At 42.9% G+C, this 20,201-nt stretch overlaps 1 protein-coding gene across 9 annotated transcripts in view; it reads right to left on the reverse strand.

Annotated features, from left to right (window-relative positions):
- Positions 1–20,201, reverse strand: part of DTNA (dystrobrevin alpha) — a 597,879-nt gene that overhangs the window by 89,879 nt on the left and 487,799 nt on the right. For all 9 annotated transcript variants that reach the window (XM_033933728.1, XM_033933727.1, XM_033933729.1 and 6 more), the window contains 2 exons: positions 19,261–19,348; positions 7,559–7,653 (listed from right to left, as the gene is read on the reverse strand). In XM_033933728.1, the coding sequence (XP_033789619.1) occupies positions 7,559–7,653; positions 19,261–19,348 (183 nt within the window). The remainder of the gene's footprint in view (positions 1–7,558; positions 7,654–19,260; positions 19,349–20,201) is intronic.

Consider the following 20,201-nt stretch of genomic DNA (forward strand, 5'->3'; position numbering starts at 1 on the left):
GAACAGGATGGGGAAGCTTCAAGTGAATAAATCATCCCAGGATGTTCTAGTTGGTTGTAACAGCTGAGGGGAGGGGAAATGGAGCTACACAATAGAGTTGCTACCCTGTATTTGCCAGTAGCAGAAGCTTACTTGAGGTAGGCCAAGTTTATCTTGGAATCTGGCCGACATTATGACTTTGTAAGCCAAAGTCAAGCTGGGCTCAATTGTGCTAAATATTGAAAGATAGGACTTGAACTTTGGGGACTCCAGGACAGAGCTGTTTGTTTGCCTTTTAGAGAAACAGACTAGTGCATGCTACGGGTCTATAAAGAGTTACCATATTTTTGAAATGAAAAAAAGAGGACACTTGGAGAGAGTTTGAGGACAGGAGGTTTTGGAGTTGAAAAAGAGCCTTCCATCTCTGCCTGCAGTGTTTACAGACTCCACCCCTCTCTCCTGGTATATCAGCCAGCTCTGTTTCGGAGTGAGGTGAGAGAGTTTGAGGACAGGAGGTTCTGGGGTGTGTTGGAGTTGAAAAAGAGCCTTCCATCTCTGCCTGCAGTGTTTACAGACTCCACCCCTCTCTCCTGGTATTATCAGCCAGCTCTGTTTCGGAGTGAGGTGAGAGAGTTTGAGGACAGGAGGTTCTGGGGAGTGTTAGAGTTGAAAAAGAGCCTTCCATCTCTGCCTGGAGTGTTTACAGATTTTACTCCCCTCACCCAGTACATCACCCAGCTCTGTTATAGTGAGGTATATTAGCCAGCTGTGCTATAGAGTGAGTGAGTTATGGGGAAACGAAGGGGATATGTGAAAAAAAACTTGCTGCATCTACACCAGTGATTAAAGGTCCTATGGACAAACATTTGACTAGAATTACTCAAACAGTAAGTACTTTTTCACCCTCTCTCTTTTCGGATGGGTTATCTCTGAGTCCCGACACAAGATCCCCTCCACCCCTGCCTGCAGATATAAATATTCAGGTAAATTCTGTACCCAATGGGTTGCAGGACAAACCTGAAATAGTGCAAAATCCCACTGTAGCATCTCAAGGGACTGAGAACTTGGCTAAATTGCAACCAGTCAGTTTTGATATGGTTGAGATGGTTTCTACTCAAGATGTTCCTGAGGGTGATATTTCCTTAAAAGATATTTGGCGAGTTGTCACCCAGACTGAGAATTTGCTTAAAGAGAAAGTAGCACAATTATGTACTTTTTCTAGTCAAGTTGTGTGTTCTATCATTTAAACCGTGAAGGCTCAGAACGTCTTGTGGCAAGGAGTCCTAGAATCAGTGCAGTAGACAGAACAACACTGTTGTAGGCAGGGTGGAAGATCTTGCAGAAATGATGTGTGACTCCTATGCTGCATTATGCAAAATTTTGAAGAGCAATAGTAAATTACTGTGAAGGACTCCCTGGCCACTAGGTGGAGCCAGTGCTGTTGCTGAGGAGGGTAGGGGGCAATGGCATCTGCCAGCTGTGTGCCTGAAACTTGCTGCGCTTTGAAGGAGGGATTGAGGGAGATTCCTGCTAAAGAAAGTGGCTTTTTGTCTTGTAAATGATTAGATATTGTCATATGTTTTTGTTCAACGTTGTTAAAACATATGCGAACTGTGAAATATTGCAGGCAGACTATAGGAAACTGGAAGACAGGGCATCCAAATGGCAGATTAAATGTAATGTGGACAAATACAAAATGAGGCACATTGGGAAAAATGATCCAAATCATAGTTACCAGCACTCGGCACCCAAGAAAAAGATCTAGGTGTCATCGTAGACAATACACTGATACTTTCCGCTCAATGTGCAGCAGTGGCCATAAAAAACAAATAAGATGCTAGGCATTATTAGAAAACTAAGAATATTATAATACCTCTTTATTGCTCTATTATGCGACATCACCTTGAGAACTGCGTTCACTGTATCTCAAAAAAGATATAGCGGAATTATAAAAGGTTCAAAGAAGAGCAACCAAGATGATAAAGGGGATGGAACTCCTCTTGTAAGAGGAAAGGCTAGAGGTTAGGGCTCCAGCTTGGAAAAGAGACGGTTGAGGGCAGATATGATTGAAATCTATAAAATCCTGAGTGGTACAGAACAAGTACAAGTGAATCAATTTTTACTCCATCAAAAATGATAAAGATTAGGGGACACTTGATTAAGTTACATTGAAATACTTTTAAAACAAATAGGAAGAAATAGTTTTTCGCTCAGAGAATGGTTGAGTTCTGGAATGCGTTTGCCAGAGGATGTGGTAACAGTGGTTAATGTAGATGGGTTTAAAAAAGGTTTGGGCAAGTTCCTGGAAGAAAAGTCCATAGTTTGCTATTGAGACAGATATGGGAGAAGACAATGCTTGCCTTGGGATCGGTAGCATGGAATGTTGCTACTATTTGGGTTTTGCCAGGTACTTGTGACCTATGCCATTATTAAAACAGGTTACAGGACTAGATGGACTAATGGTCTGACCCAATATGGCTATTCTTATGTCCTCACTGTAGTCTACTTTTGACTGGGCAGCTCTAGCAAGTTTATTTTCTCATTCTGAAGAAGCCTGAATGATGCTTTGTCTCTCCCCATGATTTGCCTGAAGCTGGGCAATGTGGGGAGAAAGCCCTGAGAGTTATAGATTTTGCCCTGTGGTACAAGGATAGCTTTCTCTTTCGTGTGCATGCTGTTTGAAAGAAGTGAAATTTGATGCTGGCTTATTACCTCCTGGAAAAGCATGCTGATTACTATCTTGTTTCCCTGAAAATATTGGGTCAAAAAAACATACTAGGGTTTATTTTCAAGGATGTCTTATTTTTTTCATGTACAACAATCATCTCTATGTTCCTCTCCTCTACCCCAATTCTTCCTCTTTCTATCTCCCCCCCCCCATGTGCAGCATCATTCCTCCCCTCTCACCCACCCCTTTGTGCAGCAGAATCCCACCAACCCTCCCACCGTGAGACTGACATACCTCCACTCCGGGGCCTCCTAAAGCAGCAGGGGTGGGGGGCTGCTAAATCGACGAGTCTGATTTTTCCAGCAAATCAGGCAGCACTAGTGTCAGGAATGGAGTCAGGGAGTGTCGGGGACTTTCGGGGGGGGGGGGAGGGAGCTTCTGGGGTCAATCTTAACTAGGGCTTATTTTTGGGGTAGGGCTTATATTAGGAGCATCTTTAAAAATCATGCTAGGGCTTATTTTTGAGATAGGTCTTATTTTCCTTGGGGGTGTTGGTGTGGTATGCCCTGCTTATGAGGCTGGCCTTGCACTCCAGAATTCACTTCTGCTGATGGTAGTGGGGCCAGGTCTTGGTGGGAAGATCTAGTTTTAGTGAGGCCCACAGTCCCACTGGTACTGGTAATGGATCCGGGGGCTACTGATTTTGAGGGTATGAGTCACCAGGGTATGATATACTGGAGGCTCTCTGCTGTTTGATATTAAGGAGGCAGTATTGGTGAAATCTGTTTGTTTGCTTTTCTCTGCAGAGAGAGGAGGGTCACATCCTGTTAGCACACTGAAAAGTGCTGACAGAAGCAATAAGGGGGGGAACCTGTCTAGCACAGGGACGTTGAAAAGATTTTTCTGAGGTAGAAGAAAGCTCTGTGCATAGCTTATTTGGATGATGTCACCATTCAGTGTACCTGCATCTCTACTGCTTGTCTGTGGAGAAAGCTGGTTATTTTGACAATCTGAAAAGCTGATTTTATGGTTACCTATTTCTTCATATTACCAGCCAGAAATTCCTTGCTGCAAGAAATGTATGGTTTCCTTTAAATGGAAGAGAGAGAGAGAGAAAGAAAGGGGGGCTTGTTTTCTTAGGGATAAGATGATGCTGCCCTTTTAATGATGCGAGTATTTATTTTCATACTTATCTGAAACTTATACCTGCAGGATGTCTGATAATATAACTCTAAATCCCCACCAGTAAGGTTAAGTACCATTACATTGTTATTCGGTTTTCAAACCCTGACAGCATTCTGTAATTTGTTTTTATAATTAACTGTGCAAAAGAAGCCTTTAGCGCTATTAAAATTAACATATCATAAGCCCTCTGTAATGCTGTGAAATAGATGCCTAGTAGCCAACAGAGGGAAAGAAGCACAAGCCAACAAGAGGACAGAATGACAAACATAGGGGCCCAAGGAAGTAGCAATGTGGAGCCAGGGGGGCACCACAGGAGAAAAGGGGCTGGATTAGGAAGTCGAATGACTACTTTCTCTGCTGTGCTCCAGGCTCATCATTATTTCTCTCCCCTGCAGGCTGCTCTGGAATTTAAAAAGAAGTTGCAGGTTGTTTCCCACAGAAATTATTTACTTTATTTTATACATTTAGATTAAGCCCTAGATGCAGTTAAAAAGAGTCCAGCCAATATTCAAAGTGATTTAAGCAGTGCTTAAATCATGCTCTGCACGCAGGTCGTAGATATTCAGTGGTATTTAATCAGGCAGTACAAAAGGAAGTGGGAACGGACAATGAAGATCATTGATGTAAAACCAACTTGTTTATTTCAGAAAAGGACACAAACAGAAGCTGGGGACTCGACACAGCACTGTGATTTTGGTTACTCTGGCATGTTAGTTGGACCGAGCTTTGTTTTATCCCAGACCTGTCATCTATGAACATATACGCCACAGTGACCCCTGATGCAGGCATTCCTCAGACACCGAAACACAGTGCTGTGTCGGGTCCACAGCTTCTGCTTGTGTCCTTTTCTGAAATAAACAAATTGGTTTTACATCAGTGATCTTCAGTGGAGTGTTCATTGTCCGTTCCCACTTCCTCTTGTACTGTTTTATACCCGTGGGTTCTCTGTCCTGTTGGACTTTTTGGTGTTTATTTAATCAGGCAGTGCCACTGAATACTGACCCTAACCAGCCATTTCTAAAGAGGAACAGAAAGAGGAGTTCTGGAGGCAGAGTCAAGGAGGAGCCAGCAGTTGTCCAAGTGCCAGCAAAATTCAGTGCCAGTGCCCACATATCTAAATAACCAGACAGGACTGCATAAACAGCAGCCCTAACTTTGGTCACTTAGAAATGCAGGTGCTGGCACTACATTCTGGCCAAAACCCACATAAGCTTCCGGATGACGATGTGGATGCATTCCTCTCCCTTCAGCCCACCCGTAACTTGATCTAACCCCCTCCCCACTACCCCCATTGACATCAGACTCCTGGAACCCCTAAAACCCAACCACCTATAGAATCTTATTGCATCTATCTTATCATCCCTGGTGATCTAGTGGGGTAGCTAGAAAATAGCCACTGTGAGCTTTAGTGGTAGTACTGTGAAACTACAACTAGAGCTCACAGTGACTATATTCCAGATGGAGCAGCTAGGGGAAAGAGTGAGAATCAATCTTGCCCAGGCTACCCCACTGGACCATTAGGGATAAGGTAGGCTTAGAAGGGGGACTAGAGGTGTGTGGATGTGGGGGACTTCCAGGGAATGGTCTGCTATCAGTAGGGAGGGGAGGGCAAAAAAGTCACAGATCCACTTGTGTGGGTCCTAGCTGAATATCTCTGGGCCACCAGCACCAGATCAGTCAAACTCAGATATTCAGTGTTGGTGCCTGAATATGGCCTGCAATGATATCCAGGTCTAATTCTGCCTACAGTGGTTGGTGCATAAAAAATACTGACTGAAAATTGACAGGAGTATTTTAAATTACTTGAAAATTGACAGGAGTATTTTAAGTTACTTGTAGAAATGTGCTTTTGTCATAGTCAGCACTTATTCAGTTCACTCAGTGGTAGGCCTGAGGATATTCCTGAAAGAAATTTGTAAATTTTATTTTATTAGCTGTTTCAGAGAATGGGACAGGCTGGACTAAGACATAGGGCCTGATATTGAAAGGAAGTTATGTATTTACTGGTGGCCAGTGATCATACGAGAACTTCCTAATCTGTGCATTTTCATATGCTTTGAGGGTAACCGAGTAACAGGTTGCCTAGTCAGGGCAAGTAGGCACCTATTTTGCTTTGTAAGTTATAGAATAGTTACATAGTTCATAGTTTATTAGAATTTGATATACTGCCTTATCAATATTCAAAGCGGTTTTACAAAGTTTTTTGTGTTTTTTTTTTAAAAAGGGAACAGGAAAACAACATCAAAAACGACAGACAAAGGACTAATGAAGAGATGATGACATACTGAAACGTGAGGAGATGGAGAGGAACTACAATATTTGGATAGTAAAGAACGAAAAATGGAAAAAAAACATAAGGAGGGAGAATGAGAAGCTCAGATCAGTTGGCAGGACTAACGCAAGCTTAAAACGTCCTTGAAAGGATGATCATAAATCAAATGCGTCTTTAAAAAGAAATGCTTTTAAACTAGATTTAAAGTTATCTAAGGATGTGATCTCTCTTAAGTATCTTGTGCAAAGCGAGGGGGCCGTAACAGAAAAAATATTGGTTCTCATGGTATCGATGTGCCTTTGAGATGGAATAGAAAGCAGATGTTGGTTAGAGGTTCGGAGGAAACGATGAGGAACGTGAGCAATCAGGAGCCTGCTAATAAATTCTGGCTAAGCTGTGGCTTTAGTTTTAAATGTCAACAGTGCTTAAGGCCAGTGGTGGAGCTAGGGAGGTTGGCACCTGGCATCACATTGCTGCACCATGCACCCTCCTTGTTTTCCCTCCCCCCCAATCACTTGAGCATCTCCCTCTGTGTACCTATTGAAATATTTGCTGATGCAAGCAGCATTTTCCACCTGCTGCTCGTGCTGGCCTTGGCTCCCTTCTGTTGTCATGTCCTGGTCCTGTGACCAAGAAGTGACAACAGAAGGAAGCTGAGGCCGGTGCGATCAGCAGGTGGAAGATGCTGTTCATGCTGGCGAACATTTCAAGGGGCATACAGAAGGGGGCAGAAAAGAGGAGATGCACTGGCGCTACTGCTTAGGGAGGTTATCAACCATTACACCCATTTGTGTGTATATATATGAACATAAATGTCAATATTCAGTATATTTATGCAGGTTACACATTCGTAAATATAAGTGCCTGGTTTATAGAATTGCCCTTATAAATAATTAAATCTTATAATCTACGCATGGGCTTTTGCAACCATGTAAGTGATCATGCCTTAAACATAGGCACATTTTTAGTTACTTATGCTAGTATTCTATAAGAAAAAGCAGGCGCTTACTTTTCTGCATACAAAAGGCTTCAAATAGATGCTTTCCTAGTACCTAAAGCTAGGATTTTCCTTGCAGAATTATCCAATAAATCCCCACCATTAGTAAACCAGGTGATAAGCCTTTTGGTTGTGGCTGCACTTCTTGGCTTTGAAGTTTAATAGCTAACACTTTGATGACATAATCCTTTGCACACCATTTTCTTGCATGTTAAGGTCCTATGTGCACAGGGCAGTCATGATAACACAGGAAAAGGTGCAAAGAACCTGGGGCTAAGCTGTGCACAAAGCCTGTGTACATCAGCCTTTCAGCAGAAGTTGCTTTCTAATCATTAAATGCTAATACCTGCTTGGGAATGAGAAGGGTGCCACATGATTTTAATTATTCAGCAAGTCATCTCTACTTCCTGTTTGCCAGCACCGGCTTTTAACACAAGCATAGATGAGAAACTCTTACCTGTTCTTATTCTCCAGTTCTGCAATCAGCTGCCTCTGTTGCTTATTTGCATCAATGGTGAAAGAGAAATCCGGGGCGCCTCTCTGCTGAGGTTGCTGTGGTAAGAGATGGTAAAATGAATAGCTCTTCATAGTCAGCACAAAAATACAAGTCCTATCAGGAACTGCTTTAAGATAGGAGTGGAGTCTTGTGCTTCATAGGAGCATCTGTTCTCTCTCTATCAGAACCCAGATGACTTTATTTTCATGAAAGCATTGGAAACTCTCTTTGTGTGAAAGCTATATTCATCATTTAGTTTTCATTGTGACTGTAGATCAATAGATGGGGGCCATATGATACACTGGTTTCTGCAATTCACTGAAATCTTCCTGCAGAATATCTCAGTGCACAGCTGTGCATTTTTGAAGCATTGGTTAGAAACCATATCAATTTTTCTTTGAGAAAAATCTATTACTGCAGTACAATAATGTATTTACAAACTGTTTTGAAGTACTCTAAAGTGGGTCTCAGTAAATTTAAGAGTGTTTGGAAATTCTGCACTGAAAAAGAGAATATTTCGCCTTCAGAAGCTTCAGTTTACTGCATATTTTTACATACTGCAAAAAGGCAAATAAATATAATGTTGAGGAGATATTTGTGAGCTCCATTTACTGTGAGAATTACAAGCTCTTACTTTTACCCTTTTTAAATTGAAACCAGTCTTTTTCTGCAATAAAAAGGTTAAAAATTAAACAATTCCCTGCTTCTCTTTTTTTTTTAGTTCAATAAATTTTTATTGAGTATTTTGGAAAAATACAATGAGCAATTCAGATACATATAACATTTTGTTATATATAAAAATTCCCTGCTTCTCAATAAACAAGAATCGGTGTGTGATACTGCAAGTGAATTCATAAGAACATGAGAACATAAGAACTGCTGCTTCTGGTTCGGAGTGGTCCATCATGCCCAGCAGGCCCAGATTCTATAAGCAACGCTGGAAGTTAGGTGCCTAACTTACCCCCTCCTTTACTAATGCATAGCGTGCTTTTAGCACTGGCGATGAGCGTCGGAGCAGTTACCGCCGCTGCTGTCGCTAAAACCCGTGCTACGTATTAATAAAGGAGGGGATTAATTTTATTTTTAATTGGCTTAATCGGTGCTGATATTTGAAAGCGCCATTAAAAACAAATTAAAAAAAACATTAAAAAAAATTAATTAGCCAGTAGGTGCCTACTGCTTCAAGGTAGGCATCTACATCGAGGCACTTACTGGCAAGTAGGCATAGTTAGGAGCGGATTTCAGACAGATTTTGGACATGGCTCCTTACAAGAAAACTCTAGTTTAAATGGCAGTGCGCCTAAGGTTTTAAAGTCTACCGGTGCCTAAGTACGCTTATGTGCCGCTAGGTGTGATTCTATAAATAGCACCTAGTGGATGATTGACAACTGTGCTCAACGGTACCTAGCCGCTAGACGCCATTTATGGAGTCAGGGTCATAGTGCATGGGTTTTTGGTAGCACTATGGTGAAATTAGATTTACCTGCTAATTTTCTTTTCTCGAGTCTCTCAAGACCAGTCCAGAGGCTTTAGTTAAACCCTCCTACCAGCAAGTAAAGATTGAGAATTACCAGTAACTGTGAAGTCATGAAATAAGGTCCCTGTGTAGCTCCCCGATACTCAGTATTTTTGAGTAGCAAAACAGCAGGATAATAAAAACAAAACTCCATAGAACTAGCTTGACCACAACTCTAATCAACAAAACAAAACCAAAACCAAAAACCATGGAAACTAATGAATTGGTCAAGCATAACTCCTTTTGTCCCCAGTAATAATATGTCTAGAATACCCCTCTTTTTATTATTATTACTAGTTTTTAAGCCCGTTACATTAACGGGTGCTAGAATAGATGTGTCTGTCTGTCTGTCTTTCTTTCTGTCTCTCTCCTTGGCTGCTGTCTGTCTTTCTTTCTTTCTCTCTCTCTCCTTGGCCACTGCCTGTCTGTCTGTCTTTTTTTCTTTCTGTCTCTCTCTCATTGGCCACTGTCTTTCTTTCTTTCTTTCTGTCTCTATTCTTGGTCGCCTTCTGTCTTTCTTTCTCTATCTCTCCTTGGCCACTGTCTGTCTGTTTTTCTTTCTTTCTTTCTGTCTCTCTCACTCTCCTTGGCCACTGTCTGTCTGTCTGTCTTTCTTTCTTTCTCTCTCTACTTGGCAGCTTTCTGTCTTTCTTTCTATCTGTCTCTCTCTCTCTGTCACTGCCTAACTTTTCCATCTTAGCATCAATGTGTGTGTCATTGTGTGTATATTCAGTCGGCACCTCTTGCTTTACACTACCCAAACTGTGGTCTTCTTCCCGGTTCTTGTCTTCACCATTCTCATTCTGCTGGGCTGCAAATTCGCCATTCAGTGGGGCAGAAACATCTGCACAGGGCTCCTTCCTCTCTGTCTCATTCGTAGCTTCCTCTCCTGTTAGCTTCTCAACGTTCATCATGCTGTTTTTGTTTGTTTTCTGAAGTGGCCCCCTCAGCACGGGCTTTGTTTTCCTTCTGATTTGGTTTCCTTGCTGACTGGTACTGCTGCTTCTTCACGTCATCACCAATGTTGCTGTCACTATCACTGTCCTGCCTTTTTTCCATCTGTTCTCCGGAACTGCCACACGTGCCATAAACTGCCACAGGCTCTACCACTGTACGCATCGCAGAAGCAGCATTGAGAGAAAAGCGCTGCACCGCGCTACCGCTGGCTTTGCCGTCTTCTGTCCACTGCGGCCCGCCCTCTCTGACTACTTCCTGTTTCCGCTAGGGTTGGCCGCAGTGGACAGAAGACGGCAAAGCGAGCGGTAGCGCGGTGCAGCGCTTTTCTCTCAATGCTGCTTCTGCGATGCGTACAGTGGTGGAGCCTGTGGCAGTTTATGGCACGTGTGGCAGTTCCGGAGAACAGATGGAAAAAGTGACAGCAACACTGGTGATGACGTGAAGAACCAGCAGTCCGAGTCAGCAAGGAAACCAAATCAGAAGGAAAACAGCGGTGCAGCGCTTTTCTCTCCATTTAAACGCCGGCGAGAAGGAGGAGGTTGTGGTTTTGGCAGTGAGTGAGGGCAAGAGGGGGTAGTCGCCGGCTCTGCTGTGCTTTCTCGATCTGGCCACCGCATACGCACTCTGGCCATGGACCTACGGATCAGGGATTACAGATCACGCAGGTCTGAGTGCGCATGCACGGCTAGCGTTTTATTATATAGGATAATGCTGTTCTCTGCCAAAAGTAAATTAATTTTTTTTGGTTAGAAAAGTGATTTAATTTGGAATCCCAAATTAATCTCTATCCTATCAGATCTCCAGGCTGTACAGGGATCCGACCTGCTGCAGACTGAGAAATGCTGAGAGGCGGCTGTACAAGGAACTTATTTTATGACATCATAGTACGTTCTCAGTCTCCACCTCCTGGTAAGAGGGTATAACCCATATGTCTGGACAAAGTCTGGTGGGATGATAAGGATATTGATAGTGCTGTCAAATTATTCTCTTAACTCATCTTCTAAATTTATATCAGTCACAACTAACTAAAGGTTATATTTCGGGTACTATGGCGGAATCTTTAACTATTGTTTTGCCAAAGCCAAATAAAGATCCCATGCTGGTCTCAAATAACAGACCTATTTCTTTAATTAATGTTGATGGAAAACTTCTGGCTAAGCTATTGGCTAAAGATTAGCCAAGGCTCTCCCTTATATGATCGATATGCACCAAACAGGGTTAGTTGCTGAGAGACATTCTTCAAATAATTCCAGATTAGCTTTACATATGTTAAATTTAGCGAAAACAATGGATGGTCCGGCCTTCTATGTTTCACTGTGGAATAGACTTTTATGTATCAAGCAATGGATTGGTTTGGTATAGGATTCGGATTTATTCAAATGATTCAAACCTTGTACAGTTCCCCTTCTGCCAGGCGATATATTAATGATACATTTTCTGAATGTTTTTGTCTGGGAAGGCGAGTTAGACAAGAATGTCCCTTGTCTCCTTTGCTTTTTGATATTGTTCTGGAACCCTTGTTACTGGCTATATGCCAGGCAAAGGAGATACAAGGGATTCCTTATGCAGATCGGGAATATAAGATCTCTGCTTATGCAGATGATATCTTGCTTCATTTGAAAAATTCTGAATCCACCATTCCACATTTACTGGAATTGATAGACCGATTTGGTAAATTCTCTGGATACAAAATAAATTGGAGCAAATCGGAGGTTCTTCCACTAAATGTGCATTGTACGAAAGGACTATTTGATTTATTCCCTTTCCTTTGGAAGGAAGAGGGTATAAAATATTTAGGTATTATGATTCTGAAAACATTGGAAGACACGGTGACAGTAAATGAAAAATCTTAATTGCTGAAAGTCAAAGAAATGTGTGAGCATTGGAACCCATTACATCTTTCTTGGTGGGGGAGAGTCCAAACTGTAAAAATGATGATTTTGCCTGTAGTTTGTTACCAAATGAGCATGTTGCCAATTTATTTTCAGGGGTCCTTCTATAAAAAATTGAATGGCATTCTCAGGAAATTTATTTGACTGGGTAAAACTGCTTGAATTGCTTTAGTATCCTTACAAAAACCAATTGTGGAGGGAGGGGTAAATTTTCCCAATTTTTATAGATATCATCAAGCTTTTATAATGCATCGGGGTATGTATTGGATCCTTCCTGAGCTCATGGAACATCTCCCTGATTGGCATTACTTAGAATGGCAACTCCTGTCCCCATTGCAATTGTGTCACATTTTAAGTATCAAGTTACCAAGGACAATAGAATTTTATTATCTACATGGCAGACATTAAAATTTATTAATAACATAATACCTATTAAGAACATAAGAAGTGCCTCTTCTGGGCCAGACCAGAGGTCCATCATGCCCAGCAGCCCGCTCACGCAGCGGCCCACCAGGTTTTTTTGATAATGGACATTTTCCCTGCATTTACTTCCAACGTTTAAGGCCTTAGGCCAAAAGGGGACTTAGACGTTTTTTTTTTATTATGGCCCTCTGAGTATCTTTCACATTACAGTAGTCAATGTGTCTAATTACCAAAAAGAGAGTACAAGGGTGTTTAGTGCCAATGGGTAAAGAAGACATGAGATTGATCAAATCATACATAATTTGTAGAAAGTCCGCTGTACAACATAAGGGATTTATGGCTGAAAAGTAAGTTTAATATCAAAGTGAATGCTGAGAAGTTTTAAGGTTGGGGATGATCTCATTGCAGAGTACAAGTGGTGTAGATAAATCTTGTGATCCATGGCTAGAAAAAAGAAGTGCCCTGGATTTTGGGGGGGGGGGGGACTGAGGTGAAGATAGTTGTCTCGAAGCTAGTAAGCTATCTTTGCTATCTTTATTATCTCCGCTCAGCTGGTAAGTCCTTCCTATTTGTGCCCTTCTCTTCAACTGCCAACTCCAGACCTCGTTCCTTCTGCCTTGCTATACCATATACTGTACTTGGAACAAGCTGACTGAATCCCTAAGGTGGGCTCCGTCTCAGGCAGTGTTCAAGGCCCAGTTAAAAGCCCACCTCTGAGAGTGCTTTTGGCTTCTAACTCCTCTCACCTTGAGTTATGCATCCCCAACCCTATATGTCATGTTTGTCTGTCCAAGTTAGATTGTAAGCTTTTCCGAGCAGGGACTGTCTATAAATGTCAAAATGTACAGTGCTGCATATGCCTTTCAGCTCTATATAAGTGATAAGAAGTAGTAGTTGCTAAGTTATGTAGATTTTCTGGGAATCAGAGGGATCAAATGGGTATAAAAACTGTATCAAAAAAGGATAGAGTAGAAAAATCAATCAAATATCATGAAAACATCTACTCTCTTCTGGGGAATGGCAGGTAACACTCATACACAATACTAGTAGATATTATAAACAGGTGGAGAAAAAGGCCACATTTAAAGTCAATCAATGCCTGGGGAGTGCTCATATTGTAATAAACATAAAGCAGACAATCCCATAACTATCACAGGCCATAAAAAACTACACCTGCTATATTTTCATATTTTGTATTATGTAGAGTTCCACCTCACCACTCTCTACTACCTAACACATGCCATCACCCCCCCAAAAAAAATAATAGGCTGGAAAAAGGCCTACTCCCTCCTGCCTAATACTCACTGTCACCCCTCCCCCCCAATCTGAGATCGCAGGAGTGATGCCCACTCCCTCCTGCTGCTAGGCCCCTCAATCCTCTGACTCCTCACAAGCCCTCAAACAACCCCCGACAACCCCCCTGTATCTTTTGAATAAAACCAGTAAGAGGGATGCGCAGTCCCGCCTCTTCCAAAATGACAGGCATTCCCTTTCTCGGTGCATTCTGGGATGCACAGGGGAGAGGCCTAAGGCCCTGATACCTAATCGGATGCACCTATGGGAGGGGCCATAGGTATCTATGCCAATCAAGGCCTTTGACCCCCCCCCATGCATCTCAGGAAGAACTAGGAAGGGGAAGGCCCAACATTTTGGAAGAGAAATTCCTCTTGCCGGTCTTCTTCTAAAGATATGAGGGGTTTGAGGGGTGCTGGGGATAGGGTGTTGGGTTGTCAGTGGGTGTCAGGTGGGCTGTTGGGGGTGTTTGGGGTGTCAGAGGTTCAGGGTGGGGTGTTGGGAGATTGAGGGGACCCGGTGGCAGTAGGGAGTGGGCGTCCCTCCTGCCGATCTCAGATGTGTGGGTGGGGGGGGGACAGCAGGTGTTAGGCAGGCATGTGTGGGCATCGGGCATCCCTCCTGCCAATCTCGGGGGTGGATATCGGGGGTCCTCTGCCGCAGCCTGCTCAGCTGATTGCAGCATGGGTATTTTCCCCATGATCAGCTGAGCCAGAAGGACTCCCTAAAGCTGCAGTTTTGGGAATCCTGCCGGCACAGCTAAGGGATTTCTGTGCCACGATCAGCTGATGGCAAGGGAGCCCTCAGCAAAGATAGGTAGCTGAGCTGCCTATCTTTGCAATTGGGCAGGTGCAATTCTCTAACCAGCACCAGTTGGCATGGGCATCGGTTAGAGAATTGGAGGGGAGGGGAGGAGTAAGGCATCTGTCCTTTCAGGTAGACGCGATTCTGCATAGGACGCCCGTACCTGATTCTCAGCCGTTTCTTAGGGGGCCGCCGAGACTGGTGTCCTATACTGAATCAGGCCCTCAGTGTGTGCATGAAGGAGCACACTAAGGAGATGGACCTACTCCTTGTATGCACTCCTTAGGTGCACACATTTGTGGCATGTGATGCAAGCAGATCAAGTTAAATAGCGTACTGAGAGGAAGCACTTCCGGGTGGGTGGAACTAGTCGCTGCCACTTTGCCTCCACTGGGAGGCCATTCCATGAATTCACTATTCCTTTAGAGGAGAGGAAGGATTGGGGGATATGATGCATATGTTTAAATATGTGAAAGGTATTAATATAGAAACAAATCTTTTCCAGAGAAGGGGAAATTGTAAAACTAGAGCATATGAATTGAGGTTGCAGGGTGGCAGACTTAGGAGCCATGTTAGGAAATTCTTTTTCATGCAGAGAGTAGTTAATGCCTGGAATGCCTTTCCAAGGGAGGTGGTGGTGACGAAATGGTGACAGAATTCAAAATGGAATGGGATGAACAAAGAGGATCTTTAATTAGAAAATGAATGGTATAAAAAACAGAACCTAAATGGTGCTTAGATGGCAACTCTGGCTGTTAAGACCTAGACTGGTATTGGGCAGACTTGTATGGTCTGTGTATAGCTATTTGGTTTAGGATGGACCAGAAAGGACTCTGACAAACTCCAGTAATTTGGAATGTGAGGACAGTGCCAGGCAGACCTTTATGGTCTGTGTCCCGCAAATGACAAGATGGTTTGGATAGGCTAGAGTGGACTTCGATGGCAACTCCATCAGTTTGAACCTAAGGATGGTATTAAACAGACTTCTATGGTTTATGTCTGAGAAAGGTCAAAGGAAGACAATTTAATTGTAAATTAATAATGCACTAGTATTTTAACCCGTTACATTAACGGGTGCTAGAATATATGTCTGTCTGTCTTTCTTTCTGTGTCTCTCTCCCTCCCGCTGTTTTTCTTTTTGTTTGTCTGTCTCTCTCCCTGGCCCCCTTTGTCTGTCTGTCTTTCTGTGTCTCTCTCTGCCCCTGTGCCTTTCTTCTTTTCTTTCTGTCTGCCTTCCTCTCGCTGTCTGGCTTCCTTTCTATCCATCTGTCTCTCTCCACCCCACACTTCCCTGTGCAGCAGCCACAGCAGCTTTCCCTCCCCCTCCATGTCTCTGTGCAGTAGCATTCCCTCCCCGCCACTACTTCCCTGTACAGCAGCATTTAGATCCCCACCTTCCCTGTGCAGCAGCCACAGCAGCACCAGCATTCCCTCCCACCCCACCCCACTTCCCTGTACAGCAGCAGCGTTTCCCTTACCCCCCCTTTCCCATCCCTCGGTCTTGACTGCTCCCTTAGTCCCTTGCAGCCCCCACTCTTCCCTTCCCGCGGTCCAACCATCTGCCGATTCCAGCAGCGTGTACAGCACTCTACACACGCTGCTTTGGGGCCTTTTACTGCCTTGATTTACTCTGGCACGTCCCTGATGACATCATCAGAGACGCGGCAGAGCAAATCAGGGCAGTAAAAGGCCCCGAAGCAGCGTGTGTAGAGTGCTGCACATGCTGCTGGAATCAGCTGGTTTTGAGTCGGGACCGCGGCATCCCTTCGCGACTGGAGTGTTTTGGGCTTCCCTTCCCGCCCCGCGAGGTGTCACCACGGCTCCTCTCGATCCCGCCAGCGTCGGAAAGCCTTCTCAGACGCTGGTGCGGCTGGTGAGAGGAGCCGACACAGAGAGCAGGAAGTCCAGCGCTGGCGGCGAGTGGTAAGTGCTGGAAAGTAAGGCTGGGGACTCGCGCATGCGCACTCCTGCAAGGCCACGGACCTACATCTCACAGATCAGGGAAAACGGAAGCACACAGTTGAGTGCGCATGCGCGGCTAGCATTTTATTATATAGGATGGTAAAGTGAAGCCAGTGCCGGATGAATCTTTACAGTCTGTGACCTGTATATGTCTATGTTTCTATGTCTATATGGCAAGACAAATCAGGACCGGGCTGGCGTAGGTTTTGACAATACTTCAGTAGCTGGGAAATAGGGCCTGTGCAGAGCAGACTATTTTACGGTCTGAGCCCTGAAAATGGCAATGAAGGATCCAAAACAAGTATGCATATTTTATATCACATTCATATCATCTGAATGCAGGTCTTGTATATCTCGCAGGGAGGGGAAGACATCTTATAGTGGAACTTGGCAAGTAAAATGTCCCCTTTCACCATCATCCTATGCCCTCTCATTCCAATAAAAACAAAAGCTCTGTGGAGAGAGGAGAATGTGGGCATCATGATAGAGGTAGTGGAAACAAAAACTATATCTGAACTCAAGAAAGCTTGGAACAAGTACATAGGATTTCTAGGGGAAGGGAGAGTTGGCAGATGGCATTTTTCTCTTTGTCTACCTTTCACATGTAAACCAAGCATTTTACCACTTGATCTAATACCTCTGCCCCTTTTTCTACCATTTGAGCTAATTTCCCTGCCTCTTTTAACTATCTTCACATTAACTGCAAAGTGTTTTCCGTGCCTATTCCACACCCATTCCACATTAACAGTGGCAGTTGGCAAGCATTAACAGTTAACACAGCAGCTGCCAACTTCACCAACTGCCATGTTAACAGCTAACATGATTTAGTAAATAGGTCCCCCAAGGAAGAAACTGAAATTAAATTTTTGTCATTTGTCCAGAACAGTTGGAAAACCAGAAGCCCTTAGTTTTGATCAATTTAGTCTCACCTTCCTTGGGATTTAGCTCACAGTTTTTCAGTAATAGTTCAAGGCAAGTTTCATTCAGGTACAATAGACTTAGTAATCTTAGTCTGCACCTGAGACGATGGAGGGTTAAGTGACTTGCCCAAGAGGGCCTGCAGTAGGATTTGAACTGAGTTTTCCTGGCTTTCAATCCACTGCTCGAACCGTTAGGCTACTTTTCAAGTTTTTCAAGTTTAAAGTTTCATTTGTATTTGATATACCACCTATTACAAAACTATCAAGGTGGTTTGTAATTCAAATTCTAGAGCAAACTTAAATTATACTTTCAGAAATAAAAAAGAAAAAATACAAACAAATATAGATAAAAGGAAAGACTCGGAGGAAGAAATACAATTATTGATAGGACAGAAATGAAATAGCAAAAAAAAAAAAAAAAAATCTGCAGCTGTTTGTCCTGGGTCCAAGTTTCATTATAAATTTGATGAATCGCTTATTCATAATTTACTAAGCGAATTACAGTAAAATATAAAATAAACATACTAATCAACATACAATTTAAAAATTTAGTTAAAGTGGGTTAGACAAACAGACATACCGACAAAACTGAAAACGAGCGGAGTAAGGGGTAAAGTTACAAAATTAATAATTTTGAAGAAAGAAAAGAGCCATAGAGGGAAAAAAATATAAGGAGGGGTAACATGCCAGTCAGCAAGCAAGTACAATTATAAGCAACTGGAAGCTAATGATCCTTTCTCAAAAGTGGAGTGACATGATCAAAAACTTATGAGTGCCAGTAATTAGTTTCCCTTCCTTCGCCTCTGTTTTATATACAAATTATCTGTCCAGAACTCTCCACTATTTTAGTCATTTTGGCCTGGATTCACAATCAAGGCGCTTAGATCGAGCCTAACATAAGTGGTTTAATTTGGTTTAAGTGGTATGATAATTGGTTGTGCTATTAAAACCCAATTAAACCCTCGTTAAAAAATATAGCTGCCATTATACAGCCTCCAGGACAAGCACCCAAGTCCCTGGTGGTTAGCAGGATATGGCGTTACTCGAGAGGGTTCAGAGGAGAGCGACGCGTCTGATAAAAGGTATGGAAAACCTTTCATACGCTGAGAGTTTGGAGAAACTGGGACTCTTTTCCCTGGAGAAGAGGAGACTTAGAGGGGATATGATAGAGACTTACAAGATCTTGAAGGGCATAGAGAGAGTGGAGAGGGACAGATTCTTCAAACTTTCAAAAAATAAAAAAACAAGAGGGTATTCGGAAAAGTTGAAAGGGGACAGATTCAAAACGAATGCTAGGAAGTTCTTCTTTACCCAACGTGTGGTGGACACCTGGAATGCGCTTCCAAAGGGCGTAATAGGGCAGAGTACGGTACTGGGGTTCAAGAAAGGATTGGACAATTTTCTGCTGGAAAAGGGGATAGAGGGGTATAGAGAGAGGATTACTGCACAGGTCCTGGACCTGTTGGGCCGCCGCGTGAGTGGACTGTTGGGCACGATGGACCTCAGGTCTGACCCAGTGGAGGCATTGCTTATGTTCTTATGTTCTCAGTGCATAGTGACAATGAAGCCTGGAACTAGGTGTGTTTAGGGGGCAGCAAGCATCATTTCCAGAATCAGTGCCATTATGTGGATGTAGAAAAGTGGAGAGGTATTATTAATGTGGTATCAATTGTTTTAAGGGGTTTTAGAAAAGGTTCTAGAGTTCACATACAGAATTGTTAGGGTCCTTGGGATGTGTTTCCTTTTTGATATTATTTACAATGACTCAGTAACATTATGAACTGCTCTTTTATTTTGGTTAGAAGGGACAGTATACCAAAGCTTTTAAATACATTAAATAAATCCTCTGTCTACCTTGAGAAACAAAGTACATTTCCCAAAGTATACTATACTTGCCGATGGCGTAGTCTCCGCTGCCAGTCTTGCTGCATATCTGGCAATCAGTCTGTGCTCTTCATCTAGGCGACTCGGACTATCAAGTGTGCTGTTTGGGATTTGAGAAAAGGCAAGGAAGGAGGAAGAGAAAGTGTTTAATTAGAAAGCAGCAGCAGCATTAATGTAGGTACCATAAATTATCCCCACAGTGCTACTTTTTTCCTTCCCAACCCAATTTTGCCATTCTCTTTAACTCTGGATTCTAGATCAGGAAAAAAAACATCATTATTTAGTGGGGAATAAGGGTACTCTCAGAATCACTGTCTTTCACCCATGCTACATGTAGAAAATACGGGCTCCTTTTACTAAGCTGCGTTAGCGTTTTAAGCGCACGCAGCATTTTAGTGTGCGCTAAACCCGTGCTACATGGCTAGAACTAACGCTAGCTCAATGCTGGTGTTAGCGTCTAGCGCGCGCTATTCTACGCATTAATGCCCTAACGCGGCTTAGTAAAAGAAGCCCTATATTGAACAAAAATGTGAATTTGCAAACCCTAATTTTTGTAAAGAACACATGCCCCAGATATGTTAGATAGACTGTGAGCCCACCGGGACAGACAGGGAAAAATGCTTGAGTACCTGATTGTATAAATACTGAAATAAAATAAAATAAATAAATAAATGCTGAAATTGTTCAAGTCATCATATGACCATTCATGATGAGTATCTTACCAGAATTATGTATTGATTTTGGAGGGGTTTTTTTTTTTTGTAAAGAACAATGAGGTCAGTATTCAGTGGTTCCATCAAAGTATAATTTGAAATGTCTCTTAAAACATTTTCAACAACACTATCCATTTAGGTCAGTGGTCTTCACTCTTTTTTTTAAGATGGGCCACTTTGGATCCAAAAGAGCTGAAGGAGAGCCAACACATGACACTGCTGACCAGTATCTGTCAATGG

The sequence above is a fragment of the Geotrypetes seraphini genome, chromosome 2, assembly GCF_902459505.1.
Source record: "Geotrypetes seraphini chromosome 2, aGeoSer1.1, whole genome shotgun sequence".
NCBI lineage: Eukaryota > Metazoa > Chordata > Amphibia > Gymnophiona > Dermophiidae > Geotrypetes > Geotrypetes seraphini.